Source organism: Taeniopygia guttata, chromosome 1A, assembly GCF_048771995.1.
Source record: "Taeniopygia guttata chromosome 1A, bTaeGut7.mat, whole genome shotgun sequence".
Classification (NCBI taxonomy): Eukaryota; Metazoa; Chordata; class Aves; order Passeriformes; family Estrildidae; genus Taeniopygia; species Taeniopygia guttata.
In genome coordinates, this window is record NC_133025.1 from 34,214,398 (window position 1) to 34,238,309 (window position 23,912).

Below are 23,912 nucleotides of genomic sequence, written 5' to 3' on the forward strand. Positions count from 1 at the left end.
ACATTAGATAATTATCATGTTTCTTAGTTCTAAATTACTTTCAAAATCCCTGCAATATTTTAAGGCAGGGATAAATGGCTTCTGTGCTTTTGGGTGTCTTCCAGTATATACAAAGGGGTTGCAGTAAGTGGATAGTGTATCTGGGATTAAAGTACACTGTAAGTAGTATAATGATTATTTCACACTGCTTCTGTAACTACATCTAAACCTCCATCAGTTCCTTTCTATTTCTGTTCTAGAAAATAATGTAACTTTTGCAGATTTTATTGTTGAGTTGCAGTTTCTGTAACATACTCTTGTTGACTGATTTCATTATTTATTGATGATAATCTGTTGCTCTTACAGAAGCTTGTATTTTGTTTGCTTGTACGGTGTTAGACGCACCATTTTCATTTTTGAAATTTTTGCTTTTGAATTTTTATATTAACTGGAAAGTACAGAAAGAAGAATAGGAATCATGGTTTATCTTGGATATCCAAACTTGCTTTGGGACATTACTGCCAAAGGCAATTACTCTTAGTGATTATTATGTTTACGAAGTTGTTGTGTTTTCTCAAACCACAGTTCTTGTAAAAGGGTAATTAAGTTAAAGCTTGGGCTATTCTTTGCAGATTCTGTGCCAGTGCCAAAATATTTTCAGACAATATGTAGCTATAATTTCAAAGATATCCTTTTAACTTGAAAGTTAAAAGCCAAGTAGTATGAATTTTTAAACTGGTATTCAGTAAACTAGGACAGTAGTAAGTGTAAGGTGAAAACAAATAATTTATCTTGCACTGTTATTAGAAATCAGATGTAAAATGTGAAGGCCTAAAGTTTGTTCTTGCTCTGAATTAATTTTTCTCCTATTTATCTTTTGCAGATGGGAGGACAAAAATATTTCAGTTTATAGCTATGCTAGCTGAATACTTTAGTGATCAGGTTTAGAAAACTTCCGAAGGTTTCATGCTGAGTGTTTATGTAAAGTGTAATTTAAAACTTGATATCCGTATTTGTCTGCTTGACAAATGATGGGAATGACTTCCATCAGTCAGCTGAAACAGCTTAACTGTTAGGAGCTTAATCTTAAATTGTACACTTAAATGAGGTTTTGTGTTCTTCTTTTAAACAAAATGCAAAATTAAGTGCACTTCTGTAAGAAAACAAAGTCTGTACTGGCTAAATTGTCACTAATCCTGCTCTTGAATATTTAGGAACTTTTGAAGCTGTATTTGTGCAGAATTTTTGACACTTACACTGTAGTGTAAATGCAAGTTAGAAACAGCACTATTAGAAGTTTGTAGAATACCAAGAAGCTGTGTGTATAAATCTAGATTTAATAAGCCTTATCAGTACAATTTTTGATGTTGCAACTGAAATACTGTACTTTGTATGTATAAACCTCTTCCTAACTTTTAAACAGATTTACACTTTGCATATAACTGCCTTTATATGAACTTAGCTTTCATAATGTATGTTAAAAGGCAGCAGTTTCAGAGGCTACAGATTGGTTCCTTTTCCCGTGGATTTTCTGTAGGATTCTGTAGCAGAGATACACAGGTTAATTTATTTTGGCAAATTCTGGTAGTATCATCTTAGATTACAATGAAGCTTTATTTTCATAACAACTTTAAGATAGTTGAAGTGTGACCTGCTGTGAAAAAAGAAGGATCTGATTTCTCCTTAGGCATTATGGTCTGGCCTTCCTTTTGTTGGCACTGGTCACAGTGTGGTCATTTGATCTGTAAGACCAGTGCAGTAGTTGGGATTGAAGCTTGTCTGGCTAATTAGAATATGGCCCCAGCAGGAAAGATCATGTCTTTCAGCTGTTGTCACCATTACATTAGCTGAGTGGAAAACAAAATAGCATTCTGAGAGAGAAAAGCAGTTAATTTAATACATCTCACCTCACAATGACTTTTTAATTTAGAAAGGGAAAGCTTCACACTACTTGGTAAAAATACAACTATTTTCTATACATGTGAGGAAATGATACATCCTTATTATAAACTGATTTTGTATTACCTCAGAAACATAGGTTTGGTTTTGAAAGAGATGGGTTTTGTTACTACCTTTTACCTCGTATTTTGTCAGTTCTAGTAGACATAACTGCAGTAGAGAAAATTACAAATTTTAAAAATAATTATTTTTGGCATTTTTGAGCTTCAATGTCAACATATAAAGAAGAAAAAGTGGAGTAGGACATAGGTATGTAAATATTAGTATTGAGTCATTTGGATTTCCCTGTGATTTCACAACAGTAGTAAGAAATTAGGTTTTTTTTCATGCAAGCAAGCAGAGATTGGCAGTGTAAAAATTTATGGAGCAGCCCAACTTAATCTTTAGTGAGTGTTACACAACTGTTTGATTACCAATATTCACTGTTTTGGCCTTTTTATTTTTTTTTCTTTTAAAGTTGTCATCTTAAGTTGCTCCCTTAATGTAACTAAAATCAAACACTGTGGTTAAAGTACTTCTTATAATGAAAATTATATTCAGTAGAATACAACTGAATTTTTTCTGTTTATGAAATTTTTTTACGTCCTTCTTCCTACCCCCCATTCATTCCTGTACCACATATACTTAAATATGGCTTCTGGGACACATTTAATGTCATGTGTAGGATTTTCTTTTTTTGTAATTATGAAAGAGACTATTTAAAAGAAACTCAAAACTTCTAGAAGTTTAGCTTTAATCTTGAGTATAAGGTCAAAAGAGCTTTCACAGTTTCAACTGTTTGAAAGCTGTCTGGCTGTAATGTTCAAATCTTTGACACAGAAGATGGCCCTTATTAACATGAGCTTATTGGAGTAGAAAAGGCACACTTTTCTTTTAACGTTTGTATTTCCTTTTGATATTAAGTACTTGTTGCTACCTGCAAAATAATTGGACTTTTGGGTACATTCTGCCTAGATTAGTATTGTCCTTGGATGTGCAGAATATATTAAAATGCAAAATTATTTGGGATTTCTCCTGACTTTTAAATTTAGAATGATTGAAATATTACTACAATAAACTTAAATTTTTAATATTAACTTGCAGCTTTACTGACTGTGAGTAGTGTTATTAGACACAGCTGTTCACTTATTTTCTCAGTTCTTCCCAGAAATATCCTGTCTCTCCTGGTTGCATGAAAACACCAGAAACCCCAGGTTTCTGGGGTTGCAGTGAATCAGTAGGAACCTTGTGGTGTTAATTAGATGTTATTAACAACATCTGGCTTTGCTATTTGTACTCCTGTCTTTTTTTGGATGGACTAAATAAGCAAGACCACTTCAGTATTTTGAATTTGGAAGCATCAGTTTCTGGTAACTGAAGATGCGGCTTTTAAGAAATGACTTGGAAAACACTTTAAGGATTAAATTTAAGGGGTGACTTGGAAAATACATTTGAATTTTAATGGCATCCTTTAATGGTTCATATTGTGTATATATGTAAATTTTTATGGGAAAATGCAGAGTGTGGTATACATGGCTGGGCTATTGTCAATATGTCTGGTTGTTTTTAAGTGGTGGTTTGAGGGGACCATCTCTTAACTCAGTGTAAAATGATAATCTTTGTCTTGATTCGCACAGATCTGGTACAACTTTTTGGGGATTCCTGTTGATATTTACAGGTAGGAGGATCTATCTAATTAGCGCAGGCAGCAGTAGCAGTGGTGAGATGGAGGCAGGCAGTTGGTGCCTTGAAGTTTATAGAAAACGCAAAGAGGTATTCCTTTTTATGAAGTGAAGACCAACAAGCTATTTCAGAGTTAGGAGAGCAAATACTGGATTTATGTATGGTAAGACCACATGTAAAATCTGCCCTGCTTAAAATCAGATATGCTGGGTAACGACATTTTGGTGTGTAGTAAAGCTTTGGAAAAGAGAAACTACATGCTCAAACATTCTGCATCTGTATCACCATGTTGATGAGTACAAATTATCATGTCCTTCTGCTAGTTTATTGTGTAGTTTGGATAAAGATTGAACTTTTTGCTTTAGAATAATTATTTGTATTTTGGGAGTAGGTAATTAATGGATATTTCAATACAAATAATGACCAAAAGTTTTTGAACCAGTCAAGTATACTTGCCAGTGTGTTTCCAAAACATGCGTATATCCAAAATTGCAAGTTTCTTGGACCACTTGGGCAGATTAATGAGATAATTTTTGTGTATTTGGTAGAAGTAGGTCATCCTAAAGACTATTTATTCGTTAAAGTTCTCACTGGTTATTTACAGTGTAATCCATACTAATTAGTGCTCAATTTCATTTGCCATGCAGTAAGTTTTCTGAAATGTTTGATGGGTACATGTTCTCTTCACTCACCTTTTCTCTTTGCCACATAGACTTTCTTTTATACAGCCTTTAGATTGTAAGGGAAAGGTGAGACTTCGTGACAGGGTGCCTCGTTTACCTTAGTATCTATGAGCAAAACTCTTAAAAACGGTTACAAAAATGTTTTAAATACTTTATTAATATGTAATATTTAAAATATTTCATATTTAGGACATGATTGAGTTTCCTAAATATGGACCTTTGGACTTGCTAGTTGTATTATCTCTAAGAACACAGTTTCTGTAAGAAAAGTAAACTAATTGGCACAGCATCTCTTGAGAGTTTCTTTATTTCAAGGTTGTACACCATCATGTTTTCTTCCCTTGTCTCTTGAACTATTGCAGAGAAAGTTTTTAAAGATAAAAATAAAAAAGTAGATTTGTCATCACTCTGCTGACTTGAAGTAAGGTGTAGCTGTAGTTTCTTAGGAAGCTTTGTTTTAAGCCAAGTTTACTGTACACTTTCCCTTTTAAAAACCTGTATCCATCAAATGTGTGTTTGGTGTCTTCACAGTTTAGGGTTAGAAGGGTTATAAGCAGTACAATATGAGGTAATACCTCTGTAGGTGTAGAATTGCACATGAAACCCCTTGTACACAAATTAAGGATGAAGTACAAGGCACTTAAACTGTATTGTAAGCATAACAGTGTTTTAACATAATTGAAATGATTCTGCTCATTTCTAGTTCTTGGATGCAGAATATTTTCATTGCATGGGAACAGACAAAAGCAAGGTAGCTCTGCCATAAAATGGGGATACCAGTTTGGACTGGTAGACATGTTCCTGCCAAGGAGCTGATGTGGCTTGAGAATTTTTGTGTCTGTTATACTGTGTGTAATGATCAGCTGCAATCACATCTTCTGTGATGGTTGCAGTATAAATATTAGGGCAGGTGTTACCAACTGTTCTTTAGAGTACAGTCTAAATGGGTAATACAGGCATGCAAAACAAGAAAATTACATTATATAAGTGATTGTAGATTGACAGCAGTGGTGGTAGCAAATTCCCAGATATGAGCTAGGGATGAGCTGAACAAAGAAAATGAAGAAAGAGGCAGATAACTGAGATGAGGACTGTAACAGAAAGAAAACCTCTCGACAGCATAGGAAAGACCATCAGTGAGCTGTACAGAGATTCTTTCTGATGTCCTGGAAACAAAAGGTCCTGGCCTTTTGTCCTGCCACCTGGCTCCAATTGATGCTGTCTTCACTGGACAGAATAAGTGGCAGTGTGGTGATTATTACTGATCACCCTATTGATTTGCTAAACCGCCCTGAGTTGGTACAAAAGGGTCAGTTGTTATTTTCAGGGTGTTTGCCAGCAGAGGTATATGTGGAGATGAAATGCTATAGAAAAGACAGTAAAAAGTAACTGAAGTAGACATAAAAGGGACAAGCACTGTGTTCAGTAATCATGTTTTATGAATCAGTTGTCATATAAAAATCTTACCTGAACTGTTTGCTGTTGGAAAATCTCCCCTTAGATAGTCCAGTGACATTTTCTCCTTTAATGAATAGGTGAAAGTCATTATAAAATACCAAAGAAAGTAATTATAAAAGATCAATAGTTATATTAATGAAACATTAAAGTTTACATTACAGACTTTGTAGCTTTGCTACGTAGCAAACATTGTCATTTTTCTATCCAAACATCCACATATGTTCAAAGTATTGGTGTCTATTTGTTTTTTTTCCATGGTTCCATTTTTAAGATCCTCAATAATCACTTCTGTAATTTATGTCAGTCTAGTATGTCACATGGTGTTATGCTAGAATTTAGTTCTTGCCAGGAATATATTTCAGCACAAAGTTCAAATGTAGTTTTTATTCTGAAACTGCTTTTGAAAATCAGTAAGTATTGGAGAAAGGGATTTTTTCTTGTTTGGTTGGCAGTGTTTATTCTTTATTGTAAGTTGTTAAAGCTAGCATGCGTGAACCTATCTTGACTCCTTTGTATTCTGATAAGGCACTACATCTCACCCATTTATTGCAAGCTGTTAACTTTCTACTTAATTATGTATTCCAGAAAGTTTTTTAACCTTGATCTTGGAGCTCTTCAAGACATTGAAGCTCCAGCAGGTTTCTTGTCATCTTATTGCAGACATTAATTACCATGTATTCATTCTGTATTTAATTATTTGGTATTTTTTATAATTAATGGGTTTAAAAGGTTTTTTTCATTTTTAAACATTCTATCAAGTTTTCTCATCATGAAGTGTAATCTTTTTTTTTCTGTGTAGCCAATATTTTTTGTGTGTAAATATTTATTAACTGTAACTTCTAATCCTAGAACTTGTTTAAGATAAAATAGCTCGGGAATCTGGTAATATCCCATGTTTCTTATACACAATAGCACACCTCAAAAAAACCTGCATTTGTTCACACAATAAAATATATGGGTCTCCAGTGTCAGGATCTTCAGCAGAAGTTACTTTTAAATTACTGTATTTTGTTATGGTAACCAGTAAAAGCCAGTCTATTCTGTGGATAGTGGTAGTTCAGTTTAGCTGGTTTAGACGTTTTGTGTATCATTCCTTGGACTCCCTGAGCAGTGGAAATGTGCTATAGGGAGTGAGAATATGCTGTAACTACTTTACAGGATTTTGAATATTAACAGTGGTAAGAAGCAATTTCCCTTATTTCAAAAAAAGCTGGTAAAATATACAGTTCACTGCAGAAATGCTAATAAGCTGGAGTAGAGAAATATAACAAAGGAAACCAGTACTTTATATATGTTACTGCTTTGAGTTTTCACCTAGAGAGTAAATCTAGAAGGGGCTTAGTAAGTCAGGAACTTGCATTCCTCCGTACTTGAAGTCTAGTTTAAGATATTGAGTCGTGTATAAATACTACATTTAAAATATGAATCCAGTTCTTAGAATTGAGCAAATTAGAATAGATTTTGTTTTCTTTCCACTCCTTTCTAAGTAAGTGCCAGCAAGCTTTATGGGCTTGTTATTTAAATGGGATTTGTGCCAAGTCATATTACATTTCATGTTTTTAAACAAGTGGTGCTGGTTTGCTAGAGACTGCAGAGTTTTTACCCACAAAAGGTTGTACTTTCAGTGTCTGCGAATGACAGGGTTTTGTGTCCTTTTTGGGCAGACTTCTAATACTCTGAAACAGTAAATTGGCTGATTGAACTATCTAACTTATCTGTCCTCTTCTGGAAAATTGTTGTATCGGAGTGGTATCCATTTTGCTTGTTGAAACTGCTTTGAAATTAAGCTCCAAGTCCCGTGGATTGGTCAGAACCATAACTTTCTTTTAATTATCCTGTTTAAAAAAATTGCTTAAATCTGAATTCTTTTTTATTCTGTCCTTTCTTTCAGGTTTTCTGTCTCTTTTCTTTGACAGTAAGATGTGACTGATTACTTAACTGGAACATGAAATAAGTAACTACAATGATGTATCTGTAGGCATGGTTTCAAAGAGCATTTTTCTTTGTGGTGCTGTCGGTGTAAACAGTGCCAGCCCCTGACTTGTGTTTGAATGTTCGTGTGGTGAACCTGATCAGGAAGCTGGTCCAGGTTAAAAAAAAATAGCTGAGCAAGGAAAACAATGAGCAATTATGAGTTATTTTATGAGTATTTTATTTCTCACTAGTGATAAATGGTATTTTACATACATTTAGGTAGAGATGCATTAACTGGAGGAAGAACATAACTCAGTTTATCCCATTGCAATTCTCCATTGCCTTCTGCAAAGAGCTGCTTGAACTGTGGGGAGAAGAGGGATGGGAAAATGAAATGAACCTTGAGATTGCGAGCTTTATTTTGAGGATTGCTGGTTTAGGAGATGGTGGCTAACTCATGAATAGGGACTCTTCATAAAGGAGACAACTTGTCTGTATTGGCTTTAGCCAATACACCTCATAATCAACAACTCTTCATGGAGGTCTGCAGGGTTTCCAGAGCTTCAGTATTCCCTTTGTGTTGGTTTCTTGTTTGCAAGGCCTTTTTGAAGTTTAATAATAAAAAAATTAACAGCAGAGCTACTGTTTGGAACTTATAAGCCAATTTATAAGCCAATGTGCTCTGCCAAGTGGTACTACTTCACTAGCCATTAAATAGCACAGGTGGCATACAGTATCACAGAGTGTGATCAGTTTGAGTAGTGATTTGTGAAAGAGAGTGTCATAAAAATACAAAGAATTAATGTAGTGTATTCTACACATGCTGGCCCCCTGGCTTCAAATGTCTGTTTTCCACTGTGTAAGTCCATCAGAAAAAAGCACAAACTCTGTGTAGCTGTGGAGGGTAAATTTTGGAGACTTCAGTCCCAGGTAAAGACAAGACCCTGTTGTGTAACTCAGCATTTTCCAAGAGTGTTGTGAGTGCTGCTTTGATGTAGTCATGGTTAGTAATGGTAGTAAAATTTGGCATCTTCAGCAGTTTCTAGAATTAATTCTTTATGAAAGAAAATGTGCATTCAATATAGCCATCAGATGCTAACAAAATGGATGGGTAAGGGCAAGCTTGTTCATGCTAGCTATAAATCAAATCAGTTTATTTTCCATATGCAAAAGTGTTTGGAGTTTTAGTGTGGTATGTAAACTACATCAACCTCTTTCTTATTATCTAGAAGTTACAGAAATTTGCAGCACAAAACGAGTCACAAAATAGTACAGAAACATGTAGCCAGTGTGAACTCGCATGTAGCGATTACCTCTGAATGCAGTTGTAGAGAAACAAAACATCTGTATGCAGGCTTTAAAGGCTACACTGTTTCAAGTGATATTTGACACTGCAGTGTTTGGAATTCCCCAGGGCCAAGGAAAAGAGAAGGTGTGTGAGGTTTGACGCTGAAACTTAAGGCTACTGTGCCTCCATTGGGAAAGTGCAGGGTACTTCTTTAGGTCTTTAAACTTAGGAGGTTTTTTTGGGAGTTTTTAGCTAGTTGTATCACTCCTGCTTATTCAGTCTTAACAGGTACTTATGAATCCAAATCTTGGATATGACTGTTTTGTGAGAGTATGTAATGCACACATTCTAGCATCATAGTTGTTGATTAGAAAACATGCATGTGTTACAAAAATGAAGATCCAAAAAGGTTGTTTTTTATCCTTAAATATCTACCACTTATGACAATAGGAGATAATTTCAAGACAAGAAAGAGAATGTGGTTCTAAAGAGTGCTTATAAATGTCATGTGACACACAAAATCAACAGTTTAATCCTAAAAACCTTCCACAGAAATTATTTTCTAAATGATACCTATTCAGACTTGTTAATAGAAGGGATCTTATGGAAGGACTTGTTTAAACAGAAACGTATACATATATATATAAGAGCATAGATATACCATTCTAATGTGTATATATATATGTATATATATATATATTTTCTCTCTGGTGAGGAAAGCTTCCTTCTGTTGTAAATGTCCTTTCTTCAAAAATGGGCACTATCACTGTATAGTCTTTCTATCTAAATATATGGGTCAGTAAAGTGCCTGAAGATTAAGCTGCAGTAATGTCTTGGGAAAAGTTAAATTTTACAAAGAGAAGAAAATCAGATTATTTTTTTTCACCTCCCTTTTTCCACCATCTCAAATCCTGTCCCAGGCCATACTCTTCTAGGAAATAAAGATAGAGTTGGTAATAGAAATTCAAAAAGGTGAGCCAGGGAAAAAAAAATTAATTATGTAGCAAATAATGAGGTCTGTTATGAACAAAACAGCCTTTCTGGGACACCTTGGCTTGAGCTAAGTACTAACATTGAAATGTTAATTAGCTAATTGATCCTGGGAATCACCTATAACCCAGCCCACACTAGGACTGGGATGCAAAATAATCCAGTGGAATCATGGGAGGGGGTTTTGGGGATGAAAAATGGAAAAGATGGGCAGAGTGCAGGGGGCTGGATGGGTGTGCTGGTTGGGGAAAAGGGAACCACATCCTTAGTCTATGTCTGACCTGTCACCATAACCTGCAGAGGACCAGACTGGCCTGGGCTGTGGGAAGCAGGCACATAGGAACATTTCCTGGTGTTACCAGGAGGGAAGGAGAGGGGATAGCTGCTGCTGGACTTCAGCAGCAGGCTCTGCACATCCCCTCACGCCTCAGCCGCCAAGTGAAGCTACAACAGCGGGGGCAAGCTCTGTGTTGAGACCCCTGCCTAGCTGATATTTTTAATAAAGAGCTGAACATTAATTTAGGTATAGACCCTGCTCATTTCAAGGTCCACAGTTGATGATATTGAGGAATTCTAAATAGTGGCTGTGTTTGCATAAGTCATGTGTTCATTCCTATATTACAATTCATTATGTTGACTTTGTCATGAAACCAATGGTTCTGTGACAGTTATTTTACCATAAGAATCAGAGATTTAGTTTTATTTTTATCTTTTTAGGAAGAATGGCATAACAAAATTCAGTGCAAGATCCTGTGGTAGGGCAAAGTGATATTTGTTTCTCTGATCTTCAAGTCACCTGAGATTCATTCTCTGACATATTTAATTTGCTTGCACTCTGTGTCCACTTGCTCACTATGCAGACGGACTTGTGCCTGGGTGATTTAGCCAGGATCCCTTGTGAGTGACACGGGACAAGAAAAAAGCTGTAAAATCTTAATAACATCTCTGGCATCTTTATCAACTGCTAATGTCAAAATGATTTTTGCATGACCTTTTATGTGTTTTAATCATCATGAGATGTTGTGATGTGCTTTTCTCAGTCTTTAGCTTCCATGAGTCACAGCAGGGTCATCAGTGAATTTTGTGTTAAAATACATGTCAATAGTCTGTTTCAGGGATGTGGTAACAGGAAAAGGAACAATATACAGTAAGATGCAAACTCGTGTTAGGCTGCAGGCTCTTCCACTGGTGGCTGTTCTGATCAGGCCTTGCTGCTGGGAGCACTCCTGTGGGTATGGTGCTCTTCCTTATGTGGGGGCAAGCTAAGCTTTAATATTTGTCCTGCTCCTTGTTCTGGTGTGTGGATATTGACATGCACGTGCTGACATACACATTTCTATTGACACATATTCTCCTAATATTACTTTTTTAGCTTTTTAAAATATTAAAAGGACAGTTATGCAAAGCAGACAATATGGACTTATAAAAATGTAAGTTTATTCTTTGTTAGAACAAAATGGTGCCTGATCTTAACATTGAAGAGCAGTTGTCAAATATGGTGTAAATCATCCACAAGAGAATCAATCTTTGTAGGGTTCTGTATTGAGAGAAATAGGCTAATGCAAACATTTCTGTAGTTTTTCAGCAATGATCAAGGAGGACACGTTTTATTAGACCCTAAATGGAGCTTTTTAAACACGTGGAAGTAAAATATAAGGAAGTGGACCTTTTAGGTGTGTTAATTATGGAGGACTATGAATAAAGGTTGTTTTGCGTGATGAAACTTCGCTCTCCATTGTATAGGTAGATCAAACTAGTTTTTAGTAGCTTCCATTTCAAACATAAAAATAATTTTTAGGGCACGGATCAACTAGACTAATGGGGAGGGTGTTAAATTACTAACAAAGAAGTACTCAAAGATGTAGTTGTTTAATGACATAAAACTGACTGTAAGAGATTCAACAAGGAAAAGGAGAAAATAATTGCTTGGATGTAAAAATGTGATTATAATTGGGTTTTACTTAAATCTGCCATGCACATCCCAGTAATCAGAATTTGAATGAGTTGCTGTAGCCCAAAGCACAGACAGACATCTATGCAATCAAATTACCATGATTTAGCAAATCAGCCACATTAACTAAACGTTTTTATGCTCTTCTTCACTGTGAATACAAAGAAAATAAATTTAATTTAAACCTGCTTTTTGGCAGATGCAATTCAGTGGTGACAAAAGATACCCTAAGACTGTGAATTTTACTTCAGTGACCAATCAGCATAGTTTTTGATTTAGTCTTTCCCTTTTATGTAATGATTTGGGGCCACAGGGTAGATGAGTTTTAATGATTATTAGAGGGTCTTCTAAAGTGGGAAGAAAAAATGTGCAAGAAGCATATGAAGAGATGTAAGCAGAACTAAGAAAATTGTGAGCCTTTCAAAAGTGATGAGAAGAGTTCTGTGTGGAAAATGGAAAAATGGTAATTAAAGAAGGCAAGCTATGTTCAATAGCTTTAATGAGATCTTGGGAGCATTCGGTTGTCAGTTTTCCAAGAAAACCATATATAAAAGCTTGATGTTCAGGTAGGGCCAGATTCCTTGTATTGAGGTGCTAGAACTTGCTGATAGTGGAAGCAATGGATAGATTAAGAAGGGCACATACTGAGAATACATACTAAAATGATATACAAACTACGTTTGGTTATTTATTTAGTTTAATAAAACACAGTGGAATGGTCTCAGTTTTGATAACTTCTTACTGAATCTACTTAATATTTCAGTAAGAATGACCTTGTAGGCTTTCCAGAGTAGTCTCTATTAATGTATTAGAAAATTGTGTATAAAACATGTCAGAAACATAAAAGCAGAACTTAACCCTTGCTGAAATGTTTGAACAAACAATATTTCAAAGATTAAAATATTGCAAAATATAAACTTAATGCCATTTACTTAATGCCAAGATTTGGCACTTTACTGGCTTTGAAAACTTGGCAAGAGCTGCAGGCCTCAAGTTGTACGGGCATTTGTGGTTAAATATTGGAGAACTGACTCACTATTTAAACAATTTCAAGTCAGGCTTCCTTTTCAAGAATTAAGCTAGATTCTCTCTTCTTCCTTGGCCCCATTACTTAATTATTGTAGCCTTCCACTATATTTTCCCATCTTGTTACCTTACTCCTTGATCCTGTATTCAAAAAGCATTTCCATAGCACAGCTCTTAAAACTTCAGTCCCATGTCTGCTGGTTTATTGTTGTGTAAAAATGATGCTTTCAGTATATGCTATTTCTTAGAGGATGTTTTAAAAGAAATTCAGATTTTCCAAGAATAAAATACTTTATAATGCTTGCTTATTTAACCTAATGTCATGGTTTGGAGTTTGATGTTCTGCTATTTCTGTTAAAAGGATGCAGTTAATCTGACAGACATTCACAGGAAACAATATGGTGCTGTGGATCTGGAGAAATTGTTTTACTAAGAAATTGAAAAAATATTTGCATGTGTGTAAGTTGTTTTAAAAATGATACCAAGTAAAACATAAGTCTTGTTTCTCTGGAAGTTTAGTGTAAGAGGATCAGGTTTTGGAGAGTGATTAAAGAGTAGAACAAGCAACCACGTCCCACATCCTCAAAGGGACTAATGGGGACGGTGAAGCAAATAGTGTTTGTGCTCCTGTTCCAGATTCATGTTCATTAAAGACCTAGCATTTTCAAAATGCACTGAGGTGAAAATTTGAAACTCTGTTTAAGGCTGTATGTGTGTCTGTGTGCACTGTGAATAGGACAGTTGTACCAGCCTGGTACCGGGATAAAATGAGTGATTACCCTTTATATTGCATTGGGATAGGCCAAAGTATGGGAGTACCACATCTCAGGATAAGGGAGTGCAGTTCTTAGAATGTCATGCCAGAGCAAAGTGGAGAGATGTAGGATTAGTGTTACGTAAATTGGTCTTAAATGCCATGAAGTATTTAGGGTTGGCACAACATTGCTGCCTGCTGCAGTTCTCTCTCTGCTCATCTTAGCTCAGCTACTTGACCTGGTCTTTAATCTTCACTTCTGAAGTAATTGTAGTGAATATAAAAGTTTTCTGTCAGAATGAACATGTATTTTTTTAAGGAATTACTGTTGAACAATGTTCCTGCAAATGTTTAACTATCTCACCTAAATGTGAGCATTTTGCTGAAACGGTCACTTTTAAGGAGAACTGTGGAGAATTGATAGTAGCATGATGTTTCAAATTTTTGCATAATGACTCTTCAAGATCAGTTGCTAGTTCTGAATTTAACCAAACAACAAGGCTCCAAGTTTGCTTTTCCTTATGTTTAATTTTATTCCATTTTAGTTTTATTAAATGATATTGGCTATTTTTATAGGGCACTAATAAATATGAAATAAAAAGTTGTTGTTCGTTTTGAATCCAAATATATGGAAACATATACAGCCAAACAGGTCAAGTTGTGAGGTGATCTGAGTGTTAAAAAGCAGTAGTAAGAAAAAATGAAAGTCTCCTGTGAGTTTGAGGAGCAGGCAGTTGGCAGCAGCAGAAGGTGCCGGCAAAGGAATGCTGCTGAGAGGGCGAGTTCTGGTGTGATCCTGCATCAGCCTCCTCAGGGTGTGTTCAAAGAGGCTCTGAGGGCACTGTGCTGAAATGGCAAACTGGTCTGCTCAAGCTGGTGTGTGGTTGCAATAATTTTGTTTTCATTGGAGCCAGAAAGCTTTTACAGTTTAGCTTGGGTTATGTCAGTTTTGTTGTTTTGTTTTTGTTTTTCCCTTTGGAAAGGGCTAAAGAGAGAAAAGGAGTGTACATTTATTGCTGCGTTTTAATCATGAGTCTGACAACATGCTCATTTAATAAAAATATTGAGTGAAAACTGCACCTGTTAGCATAAGCAAAGTTATAAACTAGATTCTGCAGCTTCACCTCAACCCTTAGTACTTTGTTTTCCCTAATTGCAGCCAGCGGCACCAAAGTATTTCTCAGCATGTTTAGTTTCTTCTTGGATCTCCTTCATTGTAGTTTTTAACTCTGCTATGGTTTGTTAGTACTGCTTTTTTTTCATCTGCCTAAGGTACTGAGGCACCTTCAATATTAATTTTCCTAATAATTGTTGCCAAGAGGATGAAGGGCAAGGACTATATCTGACCCTAGTTCAGTTTGCTTTACTGTTAAAGCAGCTTCTCCCCAAAATGCGTTGGTTTCTTGGGTGTGAATTGTTGTTTGTCAGACTGCGCGAGGCAAGAGCCTTCCAGAACACCTGAAAGAAGATGAGTAGATTTAAATGATGGTGGCAGGCGTGGGCAGGCAAGGAGAACATTTTGAGCTTCTTTTGCTGTATTTCTCATAGGGTTTCTCGTTGTTCTTCTGAACACTCACATGCCATTAAACCCCTGTGTTTCCATGAGAGAACATTCCAGCTTTGTCACCTCTTTTGTCTCTTGTGATTCCAAACATTCAAGTCAGTCTTTGCTGATGTACAGATTTTACTTTTTCCCTTTTGGTAATTATAAAGCAAAGAAGTCCTTTTTTTGACCATTGGGGAAATAAGGCTCTGGATTTTAAGGCCACACTCAATAATTATTAGTTTTATTTTGGTGCTTCATCTCTTATGTGCATGTGAGGTCTGGTAGGAGTCTGCATAGGAGTCCTGTGTACCAGAAACATTTTGTTTTCCAGTTGAAAAACTTGGCTTCATGGCAGTGAAGATTTGCTAGCCAAAATAAACAGAAGGTCAAAGTATAGGTTATTTGAAGTCTGAGTAGGATACCAGGATTCTTAAATCATGCAGAATTTGCCAGCATGGATTACATCACAACTCTAAAGACCTAGGATATATCACATTAGGTACAGAGGTTATCCATTTAATCTGTTGCATTAACCAGTTGTGAAATGGGCAGTTTTCAGCTACCAACAAAATTCAAAAGACTGACTGCAGTACAATTCAGCATCCTTCACCTATATTCTGAAATGAATAGCATGCTAATAAAACAGTTATTGTCTTACTAAATAACATTTTTCTTACACGCTAAATTGGTTTCTTTTATTTGTCTGCTGTCTTACACTTTCATACAACATTTCTTTTGTGTGGTTAGCTGAAAGCTGCTTTGGTGTAGTGACTACTCTGGTTAATGAGGAGAAAGGTGTAATGAGTTACTTAGAAATTTTCTATGTATAACTTGAAATGTTCAAATTTATACTCTCAGTTTCAATTTAATCTCCGAGGCAACATTTTCCAGGTGAAATTATCACCTGCTGTAGAAAAACCATTGACAAGTGCTTGGAAACCGAGATGAGAAAATGAGTTAAAATATATCTGTAGGGATTTGGCTGTGATTTCTTCAAGTATTTCCTGTTTGTGTGTGAGATTGCAGGATGGGCAGGTGTACTGATGGTCACTGTAATACTAAATTGGGGATACTTCTCTGAATCCTTCTAGAAATTGTAAACATCCCAATTCTTGAGGGTCAGGAATTTTGAACTTTGGGAGGAGGTTATCCAAGTTAGTTTTGCCTCTTTCAGTGTGTTCAATTGTCTAGCACATTACTTGTGGTATTTACTCCTATTGTCTACTTTAGATGCAGTTTAGACAACCAACGTTTGGACTCTGTTTCTTACACACTGAATGGAAAGACAGAGCAGAGGACCTAGCATTGTGGCAAGCTAGTGGTTTGGAAGGCCAGTTTTTCATTTGAAAAGACTCTGCAAAAGATGGGTTAACAGACAAGGCACCCTTGCTTCTCCCGGCCTGTTCTGAGGTGTGCTATGATTTGGGCCTTTTTCTCTCCCTGATTTTTAGGAGGTTTGTGAGAGGAATTAATGTGTATGGAAAATATCTCCAGCTTTTAGATCAGCTTTTCAACCATGAGCTGACTTGAATGAAGTGACTACCAGCAAATGAGGAGTAGGATAGCAGCATGCCTGTGTGGCATTTTTGTGCAAGGAGAATACATGCCTTTTTCTCATCATTCCCAGCCTGGAGAGACTGCAGAATTGCAAATGTTAGAATATCTGCAAGCTTTTGATTGTGTTGTTCTTTTTAAAGTACCCACTCTTGTTTACACTGATGCCTTGTCTTCTGAGAGATTAGCATAACTAATTGGCCCTGCTTAATCAGTGAGGTAAAGAGCCATGTTTTACTTCACAAAGCCAAGTAATAAATCTTAGTGAAGTTAACAGCAGTTTCCACCTTTTACTTCCATTTACAAGGTTTAGATGAGTGTTGGTCCTGGTTTGTCTTGCCTGGGATTTTTACCTTGCAATGCAGTAATGAATGTGTTAGGAACAAGCAGAGGATACCCTCCATCCTTTTCCCCCTCCTTGAAGGACTGCACCCAACCACCACTGATGCTTCGTGAATGGGAAATTACAGCTACTAAATTTGACATTGTAGACATAACTTAGGGTTGTGACTGTGGAAATGTCTACTACTTCTTGTATGTTTAAGTTTGGGTAAATATTTTGCAATCTGGGAAAATTTTTTAAAGTCCTGAACTGAATAAACAGCCAACTTGTGATTGGAAGTGACTGTTTGGAGAATTTTGTTACTGCTTTACATTTAAAAGAAGTTAAGTGCTGCAAGTTTGTGTGCTTTCTTTAATCCATTATAAAACTCTGTTTAGATTGTTTAAGAATCATTCTTAGATAACTGAAATAGGCTACTCTGCTTTAGGTAGCCAAACCATGTAAAAGGTTTAAAACTGTGCTAGAAAAATACCAAGGTAAAGACCAGTGCAAACATACCTGCATTAGAATAGCTAGCCTATGAACATTTTAATTTTAATTATTTTTCTGATGACTACCTCCTAAGATTCACCCAAGTGCGTAGGTCACGTTTTCTGCTCCCTCTTTCCATTTGCCTGTTCTGAAAATTTTAGCAGGAAACTCAGTAAACTTCAATCCCAGTAGTTAGTAAAGTGGCTAATTTTTCTGCAAACTGGGTGAATGTGACTAAGGCTGTGGTTCTGTCCCCAGCTGGTTCTGGCACTTGCCAGACTCTCTGCTAGCTGGTTTGGTATGCTAAGCCAGCAGAAATCTAACGTGACCAAAATCACAGTTTAATAATATCAGCTAGATTGGGTAGGGTCATCCCATAATCAAATCTTGACCTTGCAGAGGGATAGGTGCACAACTGTATGCAAAAGTACATCTCTGTCAAGCAGTTCAATAAGTTTACCTTTTGGTACCTTTGTGAAATCTAGGATTTAGTTTCAAGTTATGTATAAATTGTTAATTATTTCCTGGTTTTAATGTCCTATTGCAGAGTGCTCACAAACTTATGTTGATATCATAAGTTGATATCATCCATATGTGTTAATCAGAATGACTTTATTGGGTCACACTTGAAGTATCAGTTTGTCCAGTATCCTGTTTCTGACAATAAATAGTATATTCTGAGAGCCAATAGTAAATATATGGGGAAGAGTATAGTAAGAAGGAACATGTTATGATCATTCCTTAAGACCTTTCTAAGTATCTACACCTTAGAGACTTTTTGAGCAAGATATGACATCCTTGAATTTAAAAGTTCTTTGTGGAACTTGCATTTGTCCAATTTACTTTCTGAATCTTTAACATTTTGGAACTCATTGCAGATCACAAAGCTTAGCTACAGATCATGTGCAAAAAATAACTTTTATGTGTTTGAACCCCCCTTAATAATGTCAACTGCTGTTCTCTAATGGTTGCATTTGGAAAATACTTTTGCTTTATTTAACTTCTCTTTGTCACCTATAATTCTGTACTCATTTTTTTCTGCTCTGTGTGCTCCTTTTTTCATCCTAAATTGTCTAAGTAGCATATTTCTGCTTTTACTCTGTCTTTTTTGACAGGGGAGGCCTGATGGCATACATTACTACATCTGTGGGTACACTGTGGATTAATGCCATAGAATTGTCTTTTTGGTTTGGCACTTTCAAGTCTTTCCAAGCAGTTACGTTTTGTTTGCTTTATGATAGCTGTCCAGCTAGAGTTTCCTTTGGATTGCATGACTATGTGACTGATCTTTCCTAACAGATGAGCTCCTTTGCTAGGAGTGTTATTTTTGCATTTGCCAATGTTGAATTTCTGGTAATCTCTTCCGCAATCCCTTCACAAGTAACAGGGTTCTGCAACTGATACAATCATGCCTAGGATCTGGGATGAAATTAGGACTAGATTGCACGGATGTTATGCAAAAATGCAGAGTCTTTGGTTTGCCAGGAAGATTTTAATCCAGGGGCAAGACAGGGGACAGCTGATGAATACAAAGAATTGCAACAAAATATTTATAAGCAAAGCTGCTGTGGTCTCAAAGAAGTTTGCATAGACATAATAATAAAGTATTATTCTGAGAAATTAGCCCATCTATTGTGTTTAATAAGCAGCATCAAAGGAAGCATCAAGTATTTGTTTGGCAATTTTACAGAGAACAGACTGCCAGCTGTTAGCATGATGGAAGAAGCAGTTAGCTTTAAGTGTTACATGCGAGTGGATGGCTAGTGTGAGAATAATCTAGGGGGTGGAGAAGTAAAAGCAAGCAATTTATGGTTAATGTCATGGAGCAAGAATCATGAGGGAAGCAGAGAAAGGGTGATGTGTTAGCAGTACAAGTCAGCATTTATGTATGTTCAGTAGGATAAGCAGGAGGGAGTTAAATGGAGTGAGTTGTACATGTTCTGTTTGTCTGCTGTGGTTTGGTTTGGGTTGGGTTGGTATGCACTGGGGATAACGGGAGCTTCACATCTGTCATTTCCACACTGAACTGGGTACGTAGTGAGTGGAGAATGAATGGAGTCCCCAGTGTGACATGCTACATTGTAGAAAGGAATGCCAAATTATTTTCTTCCGAAGCATTAAAATGCCAGGGCAATGCAGAGGTCAGTCTTATCTAAAACATCATGAAGACCTTGCTTGATGTAATACTCACAAAATAATTATAAACAAAAGCATGTATTTTTGTTAATTTACTAACTGGCATCTTAACAAGGAAAAAATGTTATTTTTATTTACTTTTCTAGTTCTAGGTCCAATGATTAGTTCTGTGACAAGACAGCATGACACTTTGAGTATGACAGAAGCCCTGATGCTGCAGCAGAGGCTGGGAATATTAATGGCCAAATCTAGGTGAGTGATTTTTAATTCTGCCAGTTCCCTAGCTGTTTAATTTCTTCCTCATAGCCTTGGTTGGCATCTCTTCTTTGAAGCAGCATTTCAGTTCTTGTATTTCTGAAATATTAGTGTTAGAGCATACTTGAGACAAAATAACAAGCTTGTATAATTATTGATTACATACCCTTTCTTTTTTGTTCCTGAGATACAGAGACTGTGCTTCAAACATCTTCATATACTACTGTTTTCTTCTTGCAACTGTAGTGATTTTTTTTTTCTCCAAAGTGCTTTGGATTTTAAGTTCTGGGTTTTTTTTAAAGTTTTTTAAAGAAGCAGGCACCTGTATTCTACAGACTGTCAGTTATTTCATGCTTTGTCAGCTATTTCATGCATAGAAAGTCAGCATGCAGCTATGTAGTTCTGTTTGCACTACAAAAAACATTTGAGGAAGTGTAAGTCTGGGCTTTATTGAGTGCATGCATTTGTGCCTGAAGGCTGCTCAAGGCATATGCAACTACATTGTATGGACCAGAGTATTCACTGTTAATCTGCATTGAGGCTGTTGTCACCTGTTGCTCTTCATAGCAGGGGATTCTCAGGCTAAATAGCACAGTGGTAGCAGGCTGACAAGAACATCATCTGAACATTAATTACCCTGACATTGAGGGGTGCCAGGGTAGGAAACCAGAATCACGTGTTATCACCTGTATCTCTCTTTCTAAACAGAAGAGGAGGAAGAACTATTACTACTACAACTACTGCTGCTACTACTATAAAAATTTCAAAACTTCACAATGCAAAAAAAAAAAAAAAAAAAGTTGTGTCTAGCACAGATTCTCTCTGTAGCAGTAGAAGCAAACAAACAATGCCCAGTTTAATTTTGAGTTGGGGAAAAATTATTTATTAATGTAATGCATGTTTTCATGTTACGGACAGAAATGACATTAAAGAATCCATGATTTTGATTAGGTGTGTGGTATTTTGCTTCTTTATGACTGGATTAATTGGAGCAGTGTTGTTACCTCTGCAGGAGATTCTTGGTGGCTGATATATACAGTCTCTGGAGTAGGAGTATCTCTTTTGAATGGCTTTTCTGATGACAAAAAGTGGAAGAGTTAGCTGCTCTTAATTGTATTCTTTGCATCTTGTCCCTTAGCAGACTAAAGAGCTATGTGGACACTACTGCTGCATGCTAATACAAATGCCTGTCTAGGAACCAAGTCATGGGTTTCTTAAGATGATGACATTGGATTTTTTCCCCTCTAGTCAGGAAAACTTACCAGCCCATACTGTCTTCCTTCTTGTTGATTTGTAGTGTTGGAACTCTTGTGGACTTAATAGTCTCTTCCAGGATTTTGCCCCATTTTTCATTTGTGTGGTGGAAGTTTTAGTTCTTATCCAATATAAAAATGATGTGAATGGGTTAAGTTTTCTTTTGTCAGACTTTCTTGCATTTAAGAAATGTGAGACTTAACCCCTTTTTATGGTGGTAGAGGATGAAACAGCAAGTTATGAGACTTCATTCTGTGAACATTTTATTGAACTGTTTTGTGAAAGTTTTCCCACACACAGAGAAATCTTTAAATGAAAATACCAAAAATATCAAGGTGATTTTTTTTGTTTCATTACTTTAGCCATGCTGTTCAGTGTTACTTGAGTATTTTTACTGTTTTAAAATGAATGTGTAACGCAATCCAAATGGAACTTTACAGAAATAAGAAACTCCAAGTTTTAAGACATTTGTGTTGAATGTGGGGTTTTTTCCTTCCCTTGTCTTTGAATACATAGTTTGATACACACTACTATATTGGAAATACTCAAAATTGGAAGCACAGAGCCTCACTACGTGGCTGCCAGCACAGGGCTGCCTGCAGGCCTGAAGCCCCTCCACCCTGGAGCTGCCAAAGCCAGGGCAGCCTTTCAGGATTGCCATATGGGCTTTTTGTCTTGCCTGTGCCTGGTAACCTGCTACAGCCCAGGGCTTCTAGGGGTGTCTCTAGCGCTCTGCTCCTGAGCTGGGGAGTGCTCATTTGGATGGAACTGGGATCGAGATAGCTGTCTTGTGTAAAAAGCCTGGCTTAGGATATGAGAATCTCACACAATAAGTGGTTGGGTTTAGTTTTCTCTCAAGCTGCTATTTGTCACCTTAATGGGAATTAAGCTGACAAATCAAAAGAGTCTGTTTGGTAGTAACCTCAAGTTGAGTTATTGGTAGGACTTTAACAGCTCAGTTTTGCCAGTCCTTACTGTCAAATCCAAATTAACTATGATATTTGTAGTATCTATGTTGACTTTTTTATTAAATGTGACAGTAACATTCGTCCTGGATAATTGTATGTCAGAGTAATTTGCTTTGGGTTGTTTGTTGATGCTACGTCATTTTTACTTCAACTAAATGATCATTTTGTTGGTTGTTTTTTTTCCCCCTTTAGAGATCAGATGGTCTTCTAAAGAAGTCATGGGTAGCTGTTGTAGCTGTCCAGATAAAGAAACTGTCCCAGATAACCACCGAAACAAATTTAAGGTATGCAGCTGGTGTGATGTGCTGTTTACTAATTTGTTGTTTTGTTACAGACTAGGTCTGTGATTAAAAAATAAAGTAATGAAAATAGAGTGCAAATGTCTGAACAGTTGAAACACTGCAGAGTTGCAGGCACCTGTGGCTACAGGTTTCTCTTGCGCCTTTGAGAAACCTTCTCTTCTTAACGGTGACAGGAATTCCCTAGACAGGGTAGGCCTTTTAGGACAGTTTTGATTTTCAGGAAAGAGAAGAAGCCCTGTGATGTTCATCCATCTGCATTTCAGTTGGTTGAGCCCAAGTAAGTGGTGTTGCCTATGGAAGTTTATAGACGGTTACATTAGGAAAGGAGTCCTTAGTAGAAGGGAATAAATAGCTTTTGGAGAAGTGTGATTATGAACCTGAATGTGGGGTCATCAATAGAAAATTTTAGGACTGCTGATTTGACTTGAAAGTCGCTACTGATTACACATTTTGAAAACTTTTGTCCTTTATGTGGAGAAATTTTATTTCTAAGTGCCCTTTTGTCTCAAAAATCTCTGGAATTTATAAGCCTGCAAACACTCGTTCATGTGCTTGACACACTAAACATGAGGCAGCTGAAGTCACTGACTGTAAGTCAACATACTTTTGCATAGGTCACACAAGTCAGATTTGCTTCTATGCTCCAAACTGTCTCTGTGAGTTGACAAAGGAATGTAATGCTTCGATAGTGAAAATTGATTCATGTGTTGCCTTAGGACAACAATGACATGAGCTTTAAAGCCATGGGAATTTCTGGAAATGTTTACTATTATCAGTTAAGAAAGCTGAAGGATAAAATATTTTTCTGTTTTCTTGCTCTTTATGCACAATTTTCTGTAGCTAGTTCCTATTTTTCTCCTTGTAGAATTTCTCTATTGTTTGTTTAGCGGGGGTGGGCGGGGAGGGAGAATGTAATCTGCAAAATTATGAAAATGGGCATAAGCCTCGCAGTCAGATGAAATGATTCCTAATTCTTTTCAATTGATTATATTTCAAGTTGAAAATGTATTTTTTAAGGAGTAACATTAATTCTGTAGGGAAGTTTTTTTTTGGGAGATTTTTTTTTATTGATTAAGAAAGAATCCTACTAAAGGCAGCATTGTGAGGTAAAATAGAGGGGGAATATGTATTGTCCAAATTCTGTAAAGGATGCAGATGACGTCAAAACTGTCTTAAAAGCAGAAAGAGCAAGAGTTTAGCTTTATACACATCTTTTCACACAAGATAACTATAAGGTATTTGAATTATTTGTTGACTTTAAAAAGGCAGCAAAATGTCTAGATCTATTGGGTGATTCAGCACAGTGCAAGGCTATACATGTATGTGAAGGAAGCTTTATCTTGGAGCCACTTACCCTTTCTCATTCCTTTTCCCAACTGTAAGCAGGGTTATATGACAAAGCAAATAATTTTTTTTTTT

The 23,912-nt window shown here is 36.4% G+C and overlaps 1 protein-coding gene across 1 annotated transcript in view; it reads left to right on the forward strand.

The window, feature by feature from the left end:
- The window catches only part of FRS2 (fibroblast growth factor receptor substrate 2), a 51,872-nt gene that overhangs the window by 13,243 nt on the left and 14,717 nt on the right, over nucleotides 1-23,912 (forward strand). Inside the window, exons 2-3 of the mRNA XM_002190706.6 lie at nucleotides 19,861-19,966; nucleotides 22,384-22,475. Coding sequence (XP_002190742.1) covers nucleotides 22,410-22,475 — 66 coding nt within the window. The 5' untranslated portion in view covers nucleotides 19,861-19,966; nucleotides 22,384-22,409. The remainder of the gene's footprint in view (nucleotides 1-19,860; nucleotides 19,967-22,383; nucleotides 22,476-23,912) is intronic.